At 50.7% G+C, this 22,415-nt stretch overlaps 1 protein-coding gene across 1 annotated transcript in view; it reads left to right on the top strand.

Moving 5' to 3' along the window:
- The first annotated feature begins 6,574 nt into the window (after nucleotides 1-6,574).
- RUNX1T1 (RUNX1 partner transcriptional co-repressor 1) overlaps nucleotides 6,575-22,415 on the top strand; it is a 191,716-nt gene continuing 175,875 nt past the window's right edge. Inside the window, exon 1 of the mRNA XM_069621346.1 lies at nucleotides 6,575-7,154. Coding sequence (XP_069477447.1) covers nucleotides 7,127-7,154 — 28 coding nt within the window. The 5' untranslated portion in view covers nucleotides 6,575-7,126. The remainder of the gene's footprint in view (nucleotides 7,155-22,415) is intronic.

The raw sequence follows: 22,415 nt of genomic DNA, 5'->3' as shown, positions 1-22,415 counted from the left end.
GTGCTCTGTCCCCCCCCCCCCAAAGTCAAATCATCCTGGCTGAGGCCGAGGAATTTCTATCAAATCAGTTTGGCAGCAAGGCCAATGTCACTCCTCCCTGTGAACTGATACTGCAAAGGCAGGGGCCCTGTTCTTATGGACCTGACAAGTGTGATAATTACAGGTTCTCCCAGACTGCCAGGCAGAACTGCTCCCAAGTACAAAGGATGGGGGTGAAGCCCTGAGTTTTGCCTCGGGGATGATTTCCTCTACATTCAAACTGGAAGACTTCAAAGGGGAGTCATGGAAACCATTATGCAAGCCGACCCAGGGGAGACAATTTCGATTGTGGGGGTGGCAGTGTCACTCACATCTTTGGCAAATCTACCTCATTGACAAAGCAGGACATTTATACTTTAAGACATTTTTCCCCGCAATATGAATAAGCAGTAATGTGATATTATGACAGTTTTAATGTGATTTTTGGACAAGCACAATAAGACTAGGTGCATCTTTCTGGCACGTGATGAACTGAAATGGCAGGAAAAAAGCAATTCTGGGGGGAGCATAAATAGCACAGATATTAAACTCGGGGAAACTATGCCAAATACTATTATGCATATATGTAGCCATTTTCTGAATTTTAGATAAAACGTTGCTCCTGAAAATGGCAAAATTGTGCCCAAGGATGAGGCAACAATGCACAGAATTGGCTTTCAAACTGGCATATTCCTTGTGAAATATGGGATCTGCATATCTGATTTTTATGATGGTGACTATTGTAAATATGAAGTTTTGTTCCATAACCAACTTTTCTGGAAAATAGGCTTGTGAGACAAAGGAAGTCACAAAAATGCACACACCTAAGGTGAGGTCACTTCCCTTGGACCAATCAGTCCAGAGTGAGGAGGCGACCCCAATAGCCTGGCTTATCCCATTCAGGGGGTAAGTCCAGGATTCTTCTGACCATATTGTAAAATTCTCTGTTGTCATTCTGGCTATATAATAGGTAGACAGGGAGACAGAGGGAGATTCAGCATTCACCCTTCAAGATTACAAGACTCCAGATCCAGACAGAATGACCTATCCAGACCCAGGTATACCCAATAATCCAGGGAGAAAGAAGGAAAGGCAACTGATCCCCTTTAGGAGAATCCAGTGACCAGACTATTTGCCCAGCTGACCCAGCCTGCTGTCCACTGTGACCAGACTTTGCCCAGCTGTTCCCCATCAGGAGAGCCCAGCTGACCCAGTAACCAGATCTCTTGACCCTGCTGCCCATGACCAGGTCCCAGGCCCCGCTGTCCAGAGACCTTGCTGGCTGTCCAAATTGCCCAACTCAAGTGTACCTTGTAAGTATCACATCACCCAGTACCCAAAAACTGCATATCCCACTCTCTTACCTTTCCTCTTGTTCAAATCCTATTAAAATCCCTAGTCATTTTCCAAATTGCCAGTATCCTCTGTTCACCCTTTCCCTAGAAGAATCTGTTCAGGCTATATTTGTTAGCATATTTCTCTTCTAATTCCTTTAGTTACCTGTGTAAGTCCCTAGTATCATTTGGAATAAATCAATGTATTCCCCATTGAAAACTCACGTTCATTATTGTTGCACTTTGAAAGTAACAATTTTGTTGAGTATTTGTACTAATCATAGCCTTAAATCATAGTTTCAGTAGAACTAATCATTGTGCTGACAAAAACAATTTTGCCCGTGTAGTTTGCTTTCTTTAAAATCCGACTTGCATTGCCCATTAAAAAAAAACTCATATCATGATCCTATAAAGAGTCATCCCTTCTCCTCAGTATTTTTCCTGTTCTGTACCTTTGTTTCCCATCCCAAAACCGATTTCCGATTTTGATTGCTAATCCCATTTTCTTAGCTGTTTCCCAATTTAAAGCCTGTGTGAAATAACAAATTGCAATTCTGCCGTGTGTGATTTATGTTGCATTGTTTTCCTCCCAAAATCGATCTTCTCACCTGTGTTCACATTGCTTTAGTACCCTGCTCAGTAGCCTGTAGGCTTCCTTGTCTCTTTAGTGCAGCCACACACGTTTGTCCTATCTATCCTACCGCATCTGTAACTGATCTAAAAGTAACAAGAGAAATCCAGATATGTTATTTTGCTCATTTTTAAGGTTTTCATCTTTCGCTTTGGCTTCCCATTCTGGGGTGGTGGGTTGAATTTAAAAAACGATTCCCTCTTATTGCTGACTCCTTGCCACTGCTTTCATCCAAACAGAATTTAGTAAGCAGGTGTTTGGGATAGTGTTATAGGGGAAGTGCATAACATAAGTGCCATCTATGATTGTGACAAAAAGTGATTTTATTTCCATTTGTATTTGAGGTGTATGTAGATGATGTCAGAATGTTGAATTAATAGTATTATAACATTTTGCATTATATTGTCACCACACTGGTGATTGCTGCACTAAAATTTGTTTCGCTCTGACCTTTCATTTGAAGTTTAAAAATAAATAAATATTTCTTTGTTACACACCGGCCTGGTTCATGGTCCATTGTAACACGGGGTGTTTGTTAAGGTGGGTGTGAGACGGGTTGGGCGCCTCTTCAAGAAAGAATCCAGGGTTCAAATAAAAATAAAAGGGTGTGTTTTATTATGCGACACCTTCAGTGTCAGTGAATGAAGTCTCTTGCAGGAGTGAGCTGTGTCTTAAACTCTGTTACTTAGTCATCCCATCACGGTTGCAAACAGATGTGCGAGTAACAAGTGAAATCTTATTATGCCATTTTGCTTGTAAACTAGGTTTTCATTTTCTTTTCCGGCCTCCCATCTTGGGGTGTTGGGCTGAATTCAAAATCTGATTTCTCCCTCTTCATACTGACTCCTTGCCACTGCCTTCCATCCAGAAAGAATTTAGTTAGCAGAAGTTTGGGGGTGAGTGTTGCAGGGGGAGTGCTTAACCTGAATGCTATCTGTTCCTTTTAAAAACGATTTCTCTTATGCTTGCTATTCAAGGTTTCTGTATATTGTGTTAGGAGTTTGAATTAACTATATTGTGGGAATCCTTGCATTTGTATTGCCACCCCATTGGTGGTTGCTTCCCTATTTTGTGCTTTTGCTTGATTTTTCATTTTACCATAAAATTGATAAATATCATACTGTTACACACCGGCCTGGTTCCTGGTCCATTTCGACATGGGGTGTTTCTTAAGTTGGGTGCAAGACGGGTTGGGGGCCAACTCAAATAAAGAACCCATGGTTGATAAAAGGTAAAATGTGTTTTTATTGTGTACCACATTCATTGTCAGTGGAAGGAGTTCCTGGCTGGAGTGTGCCATGTTATAAAACTGTTACAATGGAGAAGGCACAAATGCAGTGAAATTAGGGTGCAGGATATAAAATACATACAGCTAAATTCAGTTTTCAAGAAAGAGGCACAAATGCAGTCAAATGAGGGTGCAGGATGTAAAATACACACAGCTAAATTTGGTTTTGTGCAATGCCCACAGGCAGAGAGTAGAGAAGTCGATGAGGATAAGCAGAGTAAAACAGGCTCCGTTTATAGATCCCCAGCAAAGATGAAGACAAAGGCAAACAGCCCAACTGGGCTAAGAGGCGACTATCAGGGCAGCCACATACATCAGGGTCAAGTCCCACGAGCCGATTTTTGATTGCAGCCACACAGGTCAATTTAGGTGGGTTTCATAGCCCCACACTATGACGCTCTGTGTCGCATTGTAAATGCAGCACAATTCACATTAGAGCCCTGCTGGGTTTACCTAGTGTGCAGCGGGTCAAGCCAACGCTGTGGTAGTCAAAGAGGGTCATGAAAACGCTGCAGCAGTCTCAGGTGGCTCTTGCTGAGGCAGTCGGTGTGGAGGAAGAAGAAAGTGATGAAAGCCGGCATAGACAGGGCCTTAGCTGTGGGTCTTGTCGGGGGGCTGGCTTCACCTACCGGCTCCCCAGATTGGTCTTTAGGTGCAAGGGGCAGCCAATCAGGGCAGCATTGAGGCAGGCACTTCAGTGTTGAAAAATGCAGGCGGCCATGTTGGAGTAATAAAGGCCCCAACAAAGACAAGCATCCCAACTGGGCTAAAAGGACACTTTTAAGGGCAGCCACATACATTACTTTCGGAAGAGCGCATAGATACCTCTGGGTGCTAGTGACTCTCCCCTGATATAACATAACATGACATAACATGTTTACGAATGGCACTTTTGTACTGCCAATGCAGCAATTTTGTACAGAATCGGGGAATCCACATCCCATGTTGAACTCCTTGAAAGTTGAGAAACAAGCTCAAAGTAGAAATCTGCAAATGTAGCTCAGCAAGTTGTGTGACTGTTGCTAGGATGGAATATGTGTTCAGAGGAGACTGTACATACAAGGTCGTATTCAAATACTGTCTGGAGACGAGTGCTTTAAAATGCAGCGTATCGTTTCGCCGTTGGTATTCAAGGTGGTCAGGGAGTGGGGTCTGCCCACATAATTATAGTTTAAAATGTCCACACATGTTTAAATCTTTGAAACAATAAGCACTAGTGAGTCGTGTAGTAATTACATCTATTGTCCAATGCATCTATGTAGACCGAAAAAAATTGACATGATTATTGCAAACTACTTTGAGAAGAGTGTAAGTTCATCACATATTAGGGTTAAAAGGGTCACACAAACAAAAGGGGAGTATTAAAAAGACATCCCTGTAGATTCAGATAACACCCGTCCCCCCTGCGCCCAAGGTGGTTTCCTTCCGGGAAAGTCTTCAAGGGGGGCTAGACCAGGCATGGGAATGAGGGTATGCCTGGGATCCGAGAGACAGGATTATCGGGACCTGCACACGTTGCCAATCGTATACTAGGAATCTGGACAGTTTGCGTCTCAAGCCAGGTTATGGGGGAAAGGACTCGCATGTGTTGATGCGTTTAGCAGGCGGGCCACGTATAAGGAAATTCTGTAATCGACCCTGGGCACCGTGTCTGGGTGGCACCCGGTATGCCACTGAGGAGCATTCAGGAGACTGTTCGAGGGATACCCGCGAGTGCCGTCCTGCCCTGCACGCTGACGCGTCGCCTCGTCCTGTGCTGGGCTCCCATCGGCTTCCGTTGCCCAAATGGCTGCCTTGGGCGCCTCATTTTAAATTGCTTATTCGAGCTGTCAAGGGACACTCGTGCCCTGTTTGTCGGCAGTGCATCAAAGCGCGGCCCACCTCCCGCACAGCAAGCCCCACTTTCCATCACCGAAGAGCGACTAATGGTCGGCAGGATCAGATGAAACCCCACTCTCCTCTCGTGCGGCAACGCCGAGAATGCCTGGTCCGATTAATATGTAAACACCGTTTGCATTTAATGAGCGACGTTTCATTTGAAATCAAAGAAATCTGTGATAAGTCATACACATAAACACAGTCGGGTACCCAAGGCGCGGATGAAAGTCGCGTTTCCCACCCAGTCTCTTTTGAGGGTGTGGGGGACGGAGACATCACGCAGCGCCGGATCTGGGAGACGGGCTCACGGGGGGAAGCGGCGGGTTTGGGTGCTCTGTGCCTGGGTGGGGGTGGGCAGAAGGCGCCGGCGCTGCACAAGTTGCCGAACTACAATATGACCCCTGCCCCCCACGCCGGGTCAAAGGGGGGCAATAGAGAGGCCCATTAGCAAAATCTTTAACGTATATGGTTGCTCGTATTCTTCCTGCTGGGGCTTTTAAAAACAATGCATACCTTACCATGTATTGTACGTGCACAAACAAAACATTGTGCGGTGCGGGGGATTAGGGGAGTTGTGTTTCGGACCTTACGGATATTCGGTACGTGAAAGGCGGATGGTGTGTTCGGAGTTCTTATGTCCGGGTCCTTTACAGCGCGCACTTCAACAATATATCCTTCCAGGCGCTGTATGATGAAGAAGGCGCAGACCGTAAACGGATCAGTGAAAAAAAAAATAACGGGGGCACCTAGAAAAGTTAGGTTTCGGGGCTCTAAGCTTTTAGTTGCGCGGGGTGCTGGCACGTGCATCCGTGGATATGCTTCAGTGGTCTACGGGCACAGCTCAAAGTCCCAGAAATGAGCAATTGCAAAAGAAAGGCACGGGGGCGCGGCCGCGGGCACAGCGGAGCGTTCGATACGACGCCAGGCTTCAATGGAGCCCGGCGCTCCCACCGCGGACATGTGTCATTCCGGCCCTAATGCCGCACATTAAATACAGACCCGGCACTTATTGCAGAAACGCAGAGAGAAGGCTATCGCGGGCTCTGCCTTAGTTTGGAAATGCTTTAAAAACAACAGTTGCGTTGTTTTTGTCCGATTCAGTCCGACTCCCACAGAAGAAAAAAAAAGTACCAAAAACAGTCCTGGTGCAGAGGCAGCGGCAGACGGAGACTGGACAGGCGGCCGGCCGGGAGCCCGCGATCTGCAGCCTGTCTCTTCAGACAGTGACGGGATCCAGGCCGGGCTGGCGGCGGCAGCTCACTCCAGATGTCCGCCGGGGGAAGTGGCTGTCTCGGGTTACCGGCTCTGGACTGTTCACACACACACAGCCTGGGACGCAGTTCCGCGTCCACCCGGTGCATGCGCGCACCACGGCATCCCCACAGAGAGAGAGTGAGCAAAGTGCCCGTGTGGGACTCGAGGGCTGCCTATTGTTAACATATACTTGACCCCCCGTGACCTGCTGCGCAGCGCACAGATGTCTCCCTCTGCCTCCCACCGCTAGCGCTGGGCCCTCCCACACTGCACCTGGGGAGCTGCAGCCGAGGCCGTGCGCCGCCAGCAGCAGCAACAGCAGTGTGCGCTTACACTTCAGAGAGGAGGAGGCGAGCAGAGGAGACAGGGAGAGACAGCGAGCGGTGGGGGGAAATAAACACGGCTCGTAGGCGGGCAAGGGCGCCAGCTTCCGCCCACTACGGTCCCAGCGAGCGCCAACAGCCGCGCAGCACCACACCGGGCTCCACGGCACTGCAGCGCCGCCGGGAAAGTGCACTTACCGCAGCCCAGCCTGGATACCCTGGCACAGCAGCTGAGCCCCTTCCAATCCCCGTGACCGCCCTGGACAAGGGTCATCTGGAGCCCAGGAGGGGACGCCGCATTCCCGCCCCCTCCCCTCGCTGCAGGGGCTGAGCCCCCCTTACCACCCACGCAGAGGACAAGGAACTTTTTTGTGTATTTGCAGCTTCAAGCCTGTGGCGAATGGTGGGAATTTCCAGCCCCTTTCAGTGTAAGTAAGGCGGCCGCCTCTGCGCACTGAGCGGGTGGGCATGGGAGAACTTCTTGTGTTGGTTTTGCTGGTGGTTGGATGGCGAGACAAGGGGTCTGATTGGTGCCCCGGATGCCCGAGCGCCACTCCCGGCAGCAGTGTGCCGGTGTGCGTTGATGCCTTGCACTGACAGCTCTGGCTTCTGGATGGGAATGTTGCAGGCGCTGGGCACGGCCTGTGCTAGCCAGCCTCCCTGCGTGCTCGTGGTCAGACGCCACCCCTGAGGCGAGGAGTCCTCGCGCAGCCCACGGCACGAGCGCCGGACTAGAAAAGGCAATGTTTAGCATAGCTGCTGCGAGCTCGCTAATGCCCTCCTTGCTTGGCCTGTGCGACGCGAGATGCGTGGTGCCCGCCGATGCCGAGTGCGGCTGATGCAGGGTGCGGTGGGTGCTTGCTCGGGCGCAGCGTGTGTTGTGTGTTACTGATTCCTCTGGTCTTTCTGTTGTCATTGCAGCGATAGCTGGCAAGTGCTCCGCTCTTCCTGTCACGTAGGAATCTGACAGGAGGGGTATTTGTTTTTGTTGTGAAGCGTGCGCCTGCTTTCCACGGCGGGGTCGTGCTCCCTGCGCCGGACACGTTGGTTTCCCTTCTGTCGCCTGTCATCCTGTGCGTTTTGGCGATTGCATGAAACCTGGAGGGCCCCGATAACGCATGGCCGGGGAAACGGCGAACGCTGCTTATTGTTGATATCCGACCGTGCGCTCCACAATCTCGCGCAGCGCTTCCTCGTGGGAAAGGCCGGCTTCCTTCGGAAATGCACGCTGGCCGCGCAGCTTGCCAGGGCCGGCGCGCGGGCAGTCCGCTCCCGGCGCTGCCAGCTTTATTTAGCGCCCTTGGCCCCTAGACTGACGCCGCGCCCCAGTGGACGGGAAGCGAGAGCGGCCAACAATTGCTCCTCTGGGCAGCTTTCCCCATGCAGCCCGACCGGCCACATCACCGGCACGTTTCAGACCCACTGTGCACTTTATTAAGCCCCCTTTAAAAGGCCTACCGTGGAAGGTGGCGTTATGTATCTCGCTGACAGTTACTATATATATATATATATATATATATATATATATATATATATATATATATATATATATATATATATATATATATATATATATATATTGCAATGCTGATAAAAGTCTCGTGTATGTGTCTAGAGAGAAAGACGGAGAAGGCGCCGAGGGTATATATGTGTGCGCCTCCCTCCCACCCACAGCGCATTGAGATTATAATAATGGTAAACTAGGCGCTATACAAATGACAAGTATAATACAATACACTACCGACATAAATTGCAGCATGCGCATTCTTCTGTGTCCAACATAACATGTTATTGGGGACAATTATGCTTTGTTGGAGGGATACCCTTGGGGATATTTAACATTTCTGCCACTCCGCCGCGGATAACACGTGAACTCCACCTGACAGGAGAGTAGGGACTCTCTTCCCGGCGAGATGGGAACTTGCATTTTTGCCCGGTATATTTCTAGTTACTTTTGTGTCTGGACTTCCTAAAACACTGCTGGTGCCAGCAGCTGATGCAGGCGGTGGGCCGCGCAGGGGTGCCCGCCGCGGCCTCTTCTCGGAGCCACCTAACGCCCCCCGTGAGATTGCTCCTTGGTCCTCCCTGCCACTCTCCCCCTGTCAGGCGGCGTTTCATCCCCGGGCCTGGCAGCTAAGCTTCCCTTGACAGCCTCTGAAAGCAAAGCTCGCCCCATTCAGCCGGCGCGGCTCGTCATGACAGGGCGCTCCGCAGACTTGGCATCTGCACTGTTCGCGCTTAAAGGGCAGCCCACGAGGCACAATTGTCGATTTCATCCTCGGAGCCCACTTGCCACATCCCATTACTGTTACATGTTCAGGTAATTGAAAAGGGACAATCGCGGGGATCGGCTTGTGTTCCCCTTGCTTCAATTGAAAGGGCTTGTGCGATTTGTTCTGTGGGAACTTGTCATGTGCTTTGAGCAAGACGCGTTATCAGCTGTATAAAGGGATGGTGGCCTGGCTGTTTCTCACGCTGTAGTAAAAGGCGTGCGCCCCACGAGAGATAAGGCGCCCGCCGGCTGGGCTGAGACCCGGCTCATCTGCCTGGGCGGGATTACTGCCCCTATCGCTGCAAAATATGCGCCCAGAATTAGGCCTGCAGGCGCTTTATTAGTACCGATGGGACGCTCGTTGCCCTTGGCCTGGGGCATTCTTTCAATGCGCCCCAGACATATCAGAGGGCACGTTCAATATTGTTCATATGGGATATGCAGGGCGCGGATACCCTGTCATGCCGAGATCCTCGGGTTCAAAATTATAAAAATAAAATAATCATTCTCCTTACGTAGCGCCCCATGCCGTTTTCCTCACTCTTCAAAGAGCTGTACTATCAGGTGCTATTTAGCCAATTAAATCGCGTGGTAACAACTCTCAGGAAACTACTGAACAGGACAGGACCCCTTCGGAGTTTCCAGATGTCTAAATAAGGCCTAACGTGTGTGGCGAGTAATGGCGGCTGCTCTGTTTCTATTGGGAGTCATGTCTGTTTTGCACGCGCTGCTCTCCCTCTATGGGAAGTAGATTGGCAATTGGTGACAACATTGTTTAGTATTGGCATTTTTGTGTGTACGCTCGTCCTCCGGGGTGTGAATCGCTCCCTGGAAAGTCAGTGGAAAGCTGCCGACACCCCCATTTCTGCTGAAATGCGCCCCCTTAAAGTGTTGGCAGATGCGATGAATACATTCATGTCAAAACGCTACTGAATGTTGTTCTACTGGGCCGCAAACTCCAGCCCAGAAGCAGATCCGCCCGGCTGCCCGCCTCCCACGCCTGCCATGCGACCGCCTCACTTGCCCCACCGCCAACCCTAACGTGAAGGGGTGGCCCCGAAAACAAGGCTTCCGTTTTCCGAAGCTCGGCAGGTCCATGCCAGTCAAAGGATGCAGGCTGCCCTCTCTTGCCACCCCGGGCCCCGCTCATATGCACGGTCCGGCCTGATGTTTAAAGATCAGCGGACATTTAATTAAAATCAACCTTGAGTTGCTTTAATGGCGGTAATTGGGAGCGATAAGTGCGGCGCGCGTTATCTGCGTGTTGTTTAAACAGAAGGAGCCGCTCGGCGGCCTCCGCGGGGCCATCTGTGGGAGCGAATGCGCCGCACCTGTCCGTCCACACTAATTATAGATTAAGGCAAAGAGATGACATTTGAGGAGCCGGCTCAGCTAATGAAATTCATTTGAATGTTCTCTGGCCGGGTGTCGTGTACACCGCCATCGACCGAGGCTGGGGCTGGCTGCCGGGCAGCGCTCCGAAGCCCGGCTCCAGGCACTGCGCCGTGGTCATGGCCCTCTCTTCACAGAGGGGGGCATGGAGGGGGGTCGCTGGGAGCATCTGCTTTCCAGTACACATGTCACGTAGTGTGTATGCATGTGCACACTACTCAAGCCAGCAGAACACGGGTAGGACTAAACTACCCGCGATCGATCGAGCTGTCTCTCTGTTTAGCCATTTGCCTTTATCCCACAATCCACCCATCCTGCCTTCAGTCTGTTCCTCGCTCTCTCTCATTCGCTGCCTCCCTCTCTAGTTTCGTATCTCTCCTTCAGTGCATCTATCCCTCCATACCATTACCCATATCCAGCGGTACACATGTCTACCTATCTTTCTAGGAAGCTTATATCATCCGTTTAAACACGCACTATTGCCTCGCAATCCCGGTGGAACATTACAGATAGTTCCTGCCACGCGTTTTATAACAGCACAACTCCATGGGAAAACGCTCTGTGACTAAGGGCCAAATACGGCAAAGCAAAAAGGGTCTGAGAAATGCGAACGTGACACGCATTTTCCAGGGCACGTCTGTATATTAGCAGCGCCTTTGCGATAAGGCACGCGGCGCCCCTTCTGGGCATCGTCACGCCCGGGCAGACTGCCCCGGGAGTCCCACCTCTGAGACCGGAGGAAGAGCGTATGGGCCCGGCTTTGTTCGTCAGGGATTCGGCGGCGGCTGCGCCAATGCTCACAGGCCCTGCTCTGCCATAAGGCCGTGCTCTTATTAACCGGTGGCCCCAGGGGCAGACAGAAAACCCCATTAGATTCCCCCCCCCCAAACCCCCACCCCCATGTACCACACGAGACATTGGTGGAATCCCCTATCAGGAGGCCTGTCCCTTCTAAAGAGACACCAGTTTTCCTGGCCCGATTGAATATGGCGGAGGCCTTGCAATGTGTTTTGTTTCTCTGGAGGGCGGTGTTCTGGTGCGGTATTTGCAGAATGAACTGTCTATCGGTGCAATCTGTGGACAGGTGCTTGGTGTAACTAGGCGGGGCCGGTCCGGGCCAGGTGACAGCAGGGGAGTTGCTAGGTCTGGAAAAGACCTGGGGCTAAGCTGATGTTTGTACTGTTGGGACTGGGGGCTAGCTAGTCTTTTGGCTGTAGCTCCTGAGATTCTATCCGGGGCTACAACCAAAAGATCAGGGGCTATAGCCCCTTTAGCCCCCCCCCCTAGCAACGCCCCTGGGTGACAGGATAGCTGTAGTGTGAGGAGGTAGGTGCGTTTACATCTGACCGAAGACTCCCTCTGTACGGGGATTGAACGGCGCAGGCAGAGCCCCCCCTCCCCTCCGCCACCACACCTGTGCTGAGAGCAGAGATGTCTTGTCATATCCCACCGTTTGTTCTATTGAGGGGGATGGCTGCTCCTGGCTAGCTCCTGCTTCCCGGGTATGTGTTTCATGAAATGGTGGTCTCCTGTACTAAACGCTGCCTTCTATGACCCTCCCCCGCCCCCCCAGTACTCGCGGGTTGCTTATCATAGTGCCACGAAGGCCCTCGCGCCCTGGATGGCAGGTCTCCGCAGAATAAACAGTCATTATTGCCTCTTGACAGCGGGCCCGGGCTGCAGAGGTTTCCCGTGACTGGATTAGGCCGGGATTTGGGATGGAGGCCTTTTCGTGTGACATCCATCGCGCTGACAGGACTTTCGCACACACGCCCGCCCCCTCGCATTCTTCTGCCGTTAAACGCCTGGTTTTTGTTCCTCCTTGAGCGTTTTGGAGGGGTCCCTTGGCCGAACAATGGCTGTCTTAACACTGGGGACGGCTTTCATTGTGCCAGCCCAGGCTCCGCGTGGTGAAGGAACTCTTGTGCCACGGTCTGTGCCAGGGCCGTCTTCTGAGGTCAGCCTGGAAGGACAGAGCGCGTGCAACCCAGGGGGCTGTGTGAGGGGCACTGCTTGGCATTTCACAATGTCCGATGTCCCTCTAGCTGACAGGGTGGGTGAGCAGGGCTGGACTGGGAACCAGCCCTGCAGATATTTTTTGAAAGTGGTCAATATTACACGGTGTGACCAAGGGCAACCCCTGCAAGTAAGGTTGGGCGTTCTCGCACAAGCACATTTGGAAATAGGGTCCAAACAGTCGTGTGGAGAGATGAAAGGAAGGGTGGGGGTGCATGGGGGAGAATGGAACAGGAGCACAACATTAGAGTACCTGCAGAAAAGAGGCCCGGGGTGCAGAGGCCTCAAGCGCCTCAATAAATGACCCAAGGGCTGCAGTGCAGACTGATTGCAAGACACCCCCGCCTAATACAGTGGCACTTTGCATGAAATACTGTCCGAATAACGGTCGCAGCGCTCCCAGTAGACGCTAGGATGTTCCGCGTGTCCAGACGTCAATCATACAGCACAACAGTCGACTTAAAGGTAGCCGTGCGTTTATAGGCACCGCAACTCCAAGTACCAGAATGCAAAGCGCTGTGAGCTAATAGCGAAGAGTGGCTGGACCTGTCACAGTAGACGGGGGATGATGTCGACGCTGTGTGTGTGTGGAGCCGATTGCAGGCTGGGAAATACATGGGCTACGCCAGTCTCCCACACTCTGTGCCAAACCTGTTAGTAAGGAGCGAGCTCGGCTTCTAGGGCCACGAGGAGATGCACCCCCAGGGGCCTTCCTGTAACCCCGCGCAGCCAAGGGACGGTCGGACACAAGGACCTTTCCTTCGCAAGAGCCTGGGAGTCGCGAAGTTACAGGCTTGAAACGTTGCCTCAAGCCACACTACACATGGAATGCTTGCATAATAAGACCCCAACTTCACGGGAGGGAGGGTGGGACTCTCTGGGGTCTACCACTCTGAACCCCAAACGCTTTCGCCTCCGAGTGTTGCCGCCCCGAAGGCAGTGGGCAAGGTTGGTATGGAGCAGAACATTGGCTCGGGCACCAGTGGAAAGAGGGCCACAGTCGCAAATGGCAAGCCATTCCTTTTGTGACAGACTGCTTGAGTGGTACCCAAAAGGAAGGGTTAAAAAAACGCGTTGCAAATTGTGCACTTTAAATACTAGTCCAGCAACGACACGCTGCAGGGTGAAGTTACTCATCAAACTGGCCCACATTGGCCAAAAGAGTGGTCCACTTTGACCCGGGAAAAAACGGCCCCACTAACATGATGGTTTTGCACTTCCGGACATTGCCTCATCCGCTAGCCCGAGCCTTACACGGCTCTGTCCCTGCACTAACAACCACTTATGGGAGACATAATAAGGGCTGGATGTGTATTAGGGTGTGGGTTCAACCAAGTCAGTGCAATCTGTGCACTAGACAGGAGGGCCCCATATCTAGGCCTCTCCCCCCCCCCACCCCCCATGTCCAGCTAATGACTGGAATTATCTTCCCCGGACTTCTGAGGAACAGGCCACACCGATTTCCTCAAAGCCAAATTGAAAGCCCACACCCTCTCCTCCGACTTACAGTCTTAACCTACCTCTCATTTGTCTTGGAGGTACCATGTTCGCTTTGCCTCCATCTAGCAGATCACCCATCATGGCCCATCCCTAGCACAGCTGGCCGTACCCCCACCTGCACGTAAACATGTCCATTGCTGATTGTCCTTCGTCTGTGTTAGCGCCTGCACCCGTGCAGTGTCCCAGTGACTGCTCCACTTACTTCCCACCAGAACTGGGTCAGAATGTCACTCACACTCAGGCAACTCCGCTATCTCAGCTATTGTACCTTGTGTTGCCATCAAAAGAGCATTGTTCTTCCGTGTATATAAATACATGCTTTAACAAAATCAAAACCAGAGTGTCTCACTGGCAAAAGCTGCACCGACTTCCCACACGGCTCAGCCGGGTTATCTTGTCATGTGTCTGTGTTCGCGGGGGCCAGCGACGGGTGCTGCAGATAGTTACTCCCCATTTGCACGTCGTGGAGTGGCTGCCCCCGCTCCCCCCCACACACACCTACATACAGCATCTCATAGATGCCAAGCTTTACAGTTCTGCTGGCTTCCATTCGCTCCTTGGCATGTGGCGCAGCTGAGTCAGCCCTTCCGCCCCCTGCCCCCCAACACACACCTGTGAGTCCCCCACCTTCCATTCCCAGTAGTGACCCCTCCCCCCCTCGCTCTGTCCGTCTTATCCTCCCCTTTCTGCCCCCCTTTCTCCATCTGGGCCCAGATGATAGTATAATCACTCGGCGGCACGTCGCCGCTCCCCTTCACCCTCGCACAATGCGCCTTCCCCGTGATGAGAAACCTCTCCTGGCCGATAAGCCAGACAGGGTGTGTAATGAATACAAAGCGGACGAGAGGCAGTCGAGTGGGGTGCCAGAAGGGGGCATCAGCAGCCCCCCAGTAACAGCACAGGGGTGGGTGGCAGACTGAGGGGCAAGATGCGGCCCACTCTCTGCCACAGGACTCCGCGGGCACAGTCGCCGCTAGCCACGTGACAGAGGGCGCAGAGGAAGGGGCACGCACGCACATGCCTGATAGGCTGATAGCCGGAGGGAGATGAAGTGACAGCTCAGGGGTTCTGTGTGTTCATGCTGTGTGCAACACGGCTGTTAATGTGTTAGTCATGCTCTTCATTTTTAATATGTATTTTGTAATTGTATGTTGAGTTTATTGTATAGTTTGTGTGTGCATGTTTCTACAACGTGTGTATGTGTTTGTGCATTGTGTGTGTCTTGATTCTCTATGATTTAGGACTGTTTCGTGTGTCACTGTGCCGTTTGTGTACGTTGTGCATATGCGCATCATTTGGGCATGCATGCGTGTGTGTGCATGGGAATCGTTGTTTTGTGATGTGCTGCATTTCAGTGCACTGCGTGTCTGCTGGGTTTGTGGATTGCAGATTGAGTGCGAGTGTGTATATCGTGCATGTGTGCACGAGTCAGGTGTGTTCTTTGGGCAGGGTTGGCTGCAAGGCAATATTCTTCTGCCCATGGGGTCAGCACATCAAGCCTCGTGACCCCCCCCCCCCCCCCCCCACAGGCTTTCACACCCGGTTCCCAGAGCGCGCATTGCCGCAGGCATTATCTGTGTAGTTGGGTTGCTTTGCTCCATCATCTCAATAGGTTTAAGGAAACGCGACGGAGGGGGCAACAATGGCTTTTCCACAGAGTGGACTTGGGAACCTAGCGATGAGAGCACAGCAAAATAGGCAACACGACGCGATTTTATTTATCATTGAGTAATGGCACTTTGAGAGCCCTTGAGCTCGTTTCAGCAGGAGAGCATGCTCCCCTTCACCCGTACCTGATAGGCACGCGCATGCCTCGCATACACACACACACACACACACGAGCATGCACAAATCACACACATCTCGTTTTAGCAGGAGAGCATGCTCCCTTCACCCGTACCTGATAGGCACGCGCATGCCTCGCATACACACACACACGATCATGCACCACACACACACATCTCGTTTCAGCAGGAGAGCATGCTCCCCTTCACCCGTACCTGATAGGCACGCGCATGCCTCGCATACACACACACACACGAGCATGCACCACACACACACATCTCGTTTCAGCACGAGAGCATGCTCCCCTTCACCCGTACCTGATAGGCACGCGCATGCCTCGCATACACACACACACACACGAGCATGCACCACACACACAAATCTCGTTTCAGCACGAGAGCATGCTCCCCTTCACCCGTACCTGATAGGCACGCACATGCCTCGCATACACACACACGAGCATGCACCACACACACACATCTCGTTTCAGCACGAGAGCATGCTCCCCTTCACCCGTACCTGATAGGCACGCACATGCCTCGCATACACACACACACGAGCATGCACCGCGCACACACATCTCGTTTCAGCACGAGAGCATGCCCCCCTTCACCCGTACCTGATAGGCACGCACATGCCTCGCATACACACACACACGAGCATGCACCGCACACGCACATCTCGTTTCAGCAGGAGAGCATGCTCCCCTTCACCCGTACCTGAGGGGCACGCACATGCTTCGCATACACACACAGACGAGCATACAAAACACACACACATCTGTCTCACACACATCTGTGTGCCTCACTCACAAGCAACACACACACATACATCTCTCTCTCTCACACACACGGTTTTACTTTATCATTGTTATTTGTTTTAAACGTCTGATTGTGTGTGCTGCATTCCACCTGCAGCTGGTTTCATTTGCTTTTCAAGAAGTCCACGCATCATTTTACTGGGCAGAGAATTCTGACAGAATGCACTTTCTGTAGACCTGTTTGTGCACCGATGTGTTTACCTAAACGGCACCCGGCAACAGAGCCACACTGTTTGAAGTATTAGTAGTTTCTGTAGTCACATATATTGCAAATCTTCGCGAATGATTCTGGTTGTTAATTACCCCCAAGCAGCGGCCCTCCCCCCTTAAAAGCAAGATTTTCGCTTTTTGATAATATATTCAAACCAACCTTGCCCCCCTTACCCCCCCCGGTTATTGCTAGGATATGAGAAGAGTTCGCTGGACTGTGCCTGGCCATATGCATATCACCCAGCAAGTAAAAAGGCTAATTAAAATTTGTTTAAGCCTTGGGGTATGTGTCTTGGCTGACAGCAGAAGATCGATAGGGCAAGACAATGGAGCCCCATTATTTTCCTTCCCCTGACTGGGCATATTGACATTCCGGGCCCGGGATTGCCTCGGCGAGCACGGCAGCACTGGGATCCGCGGACCCATCGGCCCGAGTGGCGCATACATTACTTCGTGTCAGCTCTGCCTCCGGCTGCCCTTATCAGTGGAGCAGAAGAGAAGCGGGCGGGGGGAGGGCCGGGACCCGCGCAGCTCGGAATCTGACACATAGCAGGGGCGGGGGCCATCTTTAATCACCACTTCAAGTATGTATGGGAAGGTGGGGGTAGTGTCAGACCCTTTTCACAGGCTGCTTGGATGCTCTTGAGGCTGCCTGTACAACATACCCCGCTGTTCGGGGTTTGTGGGGTCAGATGCTGGGGCATTATGCTGATATTTGACACGCCACATCACCCTTGATCTGAGAGGTTTAGACCTCAAAACTCCAGCCGCGTGCACTACTCTGATAATTCAGCAGGTTTAAGTGGCTTCCGTGGTGGGCTTCTTTCCTCTTCTTGCTGACACATTTCATCCATCTGCGGTGAATATTGGCAACCGAAGCTTGAGCCTCTCATTACTCCATCTTGTCGGGTTGAGTATGAAGTCGTGAGTTGGGTTTCTTCATGGTCTGTGTGGACTTGTCACAGTAGGACTTTGCCGTGATGGGCCGCGGGTAGAGGTCGAAAGAGTTTGCTGTGGTGGCAGTGAGTCTTCTGATTAGAGAGTTCAGGTTCTGATCCAGTCCTTGGCAGAAGTTCTTGTTCAGCTCTGCTAGATATTCGTCCAACATCTCGATGACCAGTTCTCAGTGAAGGTCAGCTATCCTTGTGAAGAGTGGAGCTCCAGACATAATCCACAGGGCCTTGTTCTGGACTACCTGAAGACTCTTCTGGTGTCGCTTATGGAAGGTCATCCATGCTGGGGAGGCAGACGTCAGGGTAGGTCCGATGATTGCCTTGTAGATGTTGATCTTTGTCTGAAGGGGCATGGACTTGGTTTTCAGGAGGGGGTGCAGCGCTGCCATCTTTCCTGATGCTTTCTGCTAAGTATTCTCGATATGGCTTCTGCAGTTGAGTTTGCTGTCCAGGGTCACACCGAGCTGCTCTGCTCCTTGAGCTTCTTTCTGGTGAACAGCGTGGCAGTTGTCTTGCTGGTGGTGAGTTCTCTCCGCCAATTGCTGCACAACGTCGAGATAGCATCCAGCTTCCGCCGTAGAAGAGGGACATGGTATTTATACTGCTGCTGGCCTTCATGGATGCACGGTTGCTGGCCAATCAGAATGCATTGTGTCTTTCACAGAAGGGCCTCTGTGTTTGTCAAGAGAGTGCCATACACAAAGTGACCTAGCAGCACAAACCATTTGGCGAGCACATGACCTGTTTTCCAAGGCAGGTGAACTTCTCACTCTGGAACCTTTTAGGCATTTTGTCATAGGCCACCAAGAGACCAAGACATGGGCGGCACACATTCCTTGTGAGCCACATCATTTGCGACTGTAGATTTAAGTGAAACACAAAATAAAGGAACAGATTATTTTGGACTCATTGCGATTATATGGCCTGAATTAAAAAAGCGTTTTTCAATAGTACAATCCCATTGAAAAAACGTCCTAAAGCAGGTCGGTGGTGTCATTTGGTGGAAAGAAAAGTGCTCTGACTGCTAAAATGGCCTTATTGGCAAGACCTGATTCACTAAAAGCCTTTTCCTGCAATTTGCTGAGGAGATGTCCAGAAAAACTGCAAACCACTATAGGCCTCTGACTACTGGGGATGGTCCCAGGGCAGCCTCGCTCACTCCACCCTGTTTCCGCTTTATTAGTTACAAAAAACAGATACTCAAAAAACAAAGTCACAGTGTGTGTGCTATTGGGCACCTCATGATATCAGTGAGAATCATGCCCGCCACGAGCCAGTTCATCTTTCTGAGCTGCTCTTTGCACCCACGCAGTGGGCTTTCCACTGGCCATGAGCTCTGTTGGCAAGTCCCATTTTGCATCTACAAGCTGCAACACCTATTACCATCCCTTACATTCCTGGCTGGTGCCCCTTATATGTCCAAGTGGCATTCTCGCCTCTGACCCGTGCAGCCTTCCGCCTATGACTGTCAGGCGCTGCGCTGCTGCCTGTCTACCTTGCAACGTCTTATCCTGCATTCCTTTCCCCCTACAGCCCTTGTACACTTGGCTCCTTATGCCGGGGTGGGTAGGGAGAGAAACAAGAATCCTGCTCCGGCCGCCCTTTGCAAACGCGCTCCGTTTGGAGTGAGCTTGCCTTCTGTAATGCCCTGTTGCTGCAGGTCTCCTTCATTTATTGGGGTAGGGTCCCCCTGCTGAGACCAGTTTGGTTTCAGGCCTGGGTCCCCGCCCGACCCCCTGCTGCATGCAACACCTCATGCCCTGGCCCCTATTCACATTTGTTCCTGGGGCTCGGCCCCCGTTTGCCCATCATTTTGGTCTTTCCCACCTCTCTCCCGTGGGGTCGCATCAGGGCTGGGGTGAGGGCGCCAAGCTGTTGCCCCCTATCCCGGAAGTGCAATGCTTATCCCCGGTGCTTAAACTCCCGTGCCCTCAATCTTCCTGCCTACGGCCCGTCAGGGGCCAGGGGACCAAAACCTGTCATTTTGACATGCCAAAAAATGGAAGAAGAGTGGAACAAAAAGGTGGCACAGCCGCCTTCAAATCTGTGATTATGGCCCGATCAATTATGGTTAGTCTTCATTACTCTGTGTCCAGGTCTTCCTCGTCACAGTCATTGCCATCCCTCCCTCCTGAGGCCCATTGTGCCTTTAAGCCACTTGGTAACCAAACTGGAAGTCTTGGTGAGCCAGAGGGACTTTTATACTCAGTTTAAGGCATGAGTTAAAAAAAAGGGAAGAGCAAAGTGTTTTTAGGCTGCTTGTTACCCACTTGTCTCCCTTGCGAGGGCTCACCTCAGAGTACGGACTGTGATGAGAAGACGGATAAGTAGTAATTAATAAAAGAAATGACATGAATAAAATTAATCTTTCTTTAAGACTAACATTCCTAATGCCCCCACGGAATAGCTGCTCAAACGGTGGGACACTGGAAAAACAGAGAGAGTAAATTGCAGAGGCCCTAAGCGGCATTTGGGAGGAAAAGACTGCATTTAAAGCCGGTGTAACCTTGCATGCGGCCTTGCCCCACACTCCCGCCGGCAGGAGCTGACGTTGCAGTCACGATGGCACCAGCTGTCCCGGCCATTGACTCCCGAGGTCCTTTGCCCTCAGCCATCGCCAGCATCCTCGCGGCCTGAAAACCCTGCGCCCCATGGGGGAGTGCTTTGTCATCCCCACTCCGAGGGATCGTAATCCTAGCCTCTCCCGCCCCAGACTCACTTAAGCGGCCACTGAACGCACGTGCTGTGGAGGGGAGCTAAAGGCCACACGGAGCCTGTGCACATCTTCTCAGCTGGATTTCAGGAACGTGAGTGAACGAGATCAATAAGGAGTCGCAGCTGCGCCGCCTTAATAGAATTGGCCCTTCAAGGGACTTGCCCCTACATTAGGGCAACGCACTGCATCTCGTAGGCAAGCTCACTTGGAGATGATGTTCTGTTTGATAAATGTTGTATATTTGAGAAATATCATGCACCCAATGCGAAAGTGTGCGCAGGGTTTTAAAAAAGTTTTTTTTGTTTTACTAGAACTATTTTATTGGCAGAGAAACAACGTATGTACTGGGAGTACCAGGAACAAGTGGTAAGGGTTCAAAGGTCATACGTAATCCAGGGGCGATGCACCACATCAACCTAGTCTCTGTAAAGCGTGCTTCCGTGGATGCAGGGACCTTCTGCAACTCTGCAGCATCACCTCCTTAGGAACACAGTTCCGCAGACAGCCCATCCACCCGTACAGTGGAAGGGGCTAAAGGACAGATACGCACCCCAGCCAGCACTAAAGGCATCGTTTGCACACGTACACATCCCCTCAGACATCACATGGGCCGCTCGCATCAGTCAACCAGGAGCTTATTTTGTGTGTGTTCATGCCCTTTGACAAGAGCAATATTTTCAATGAGTTTTTCCCAGATGGAAGAGTACAAACACCTTTTAAGTTTCACATTTCTCAAAGTGCTAAAATGTGATGTAAAAAGCAAAATATAAGCTGATCGCAGACTTCTGTTGCATGCTCACTACTATGTTATCTTTTTAGGTTTTGCCTAGTATGTGTAGCTTCACCAACACCTACTGGAACACAAAGTCAGTGTGGATAGTGGCGGATTGCAAACGTATATCTAGGCATATGTCTTACTGGAGTATTGTTATTACCTCCTATTTTATGTCTCTGGCATTTGCTTCTGTGTGTACTCTAGCTGCAGTTTGTCGCCTGTACTGTCAATTTAATGGACAGAGTCGCCGATGTCCAAGGCTTGCCAGAACAGTCACCTGCCTCTATTGTCAATTGCATGGGAACGATTCCAGATGGCAGAGGCTTGACATAGCAGTGTTTGTTTCTTTGTTATTTTAAGTTTGAAGCGTGTGCAAATGTTGTGTTCTGCACTTAATTATGGCTATCACTTGCAATGGCGTGACCTTTTATTATGGTTCCTTAGACATAGCAGGAAGTGTATTGGGGAATTAGTTTTCCTATGTCAAGCTGCACTTGACATAGGACAACTAAAAATCATTGACTTTGCCAGTGCTTGTTTTATTGGGACCAAATCAATGGGTCCATGTTGAGCTTGCTTAATCAGGTCTATCACGTGTACACATGGTTGAATGCCAAAACTGCATGTGTATTAGATAAGACATTGGTTTTGTATTATATATATATATATATATATATATATATATATATATATATATATATATATATATATATATATATATATATAGTTATAATTAGTGTGTTATAGTTCAATCAAACTTTTTACAATACAAATAATTTAATAAAAAGATACAATTCATTTGTTTATAAAATAATACAATAATTCATCCAACGGATTCCCATACAGCATTTCATTCATTATTGCATATATTTCCAACCGTACAACATAAAGCCAATAATCACCTTTAAAAAATGTACCCCCACTTTGTCTACAGATCTATGTGCATACTAAAACTGTCCGCAATAAAACAATTGCTGCCAGCACCCCAAATGCTAGAAGTGCTTATTTGTTGTATCACAAGCAGTCACCGCACTCCCTCCAGCCCCACAGGCCACTGGAATGCACGGTGTGCACCCCGCTGCTGCCCGACCATGTGGCACAGCCTACACTGGTGCTCCTTCTGAGCATCAGAGGAGGGAGGGAAGGGAAGGACACAGCAATTACACAGAGACAAAAGGAACCACGTGTTCAAAAGCATCTGGAGAAAAACGGAGCTACATTAAGGCTTTCGAAAAAAAAAACCTACAGCT

The sequence above is a fragment of the Ambystoma mexicanum genome, chromosome 5q, assembly GCF_040938575.1.
Source record: "Ambystoma mexicanum isolate Mex_15411 chromosome 5q, UKY_AmexF1_1, whole genome shotgun sequence".
In the NCBI taxonomy this organism is placed as follows: Eukaryota; Metazoa; Chordata; class Amphibia; order Caudata; family Ambystomatidae; genus Ambystoma; species Ambystoma mexicanum.
The sequence above is the reverse complement of the archived record's forward strand: the minus strand, read 5'-3'. Positions and strand labels throughout refer to the sequence as shown.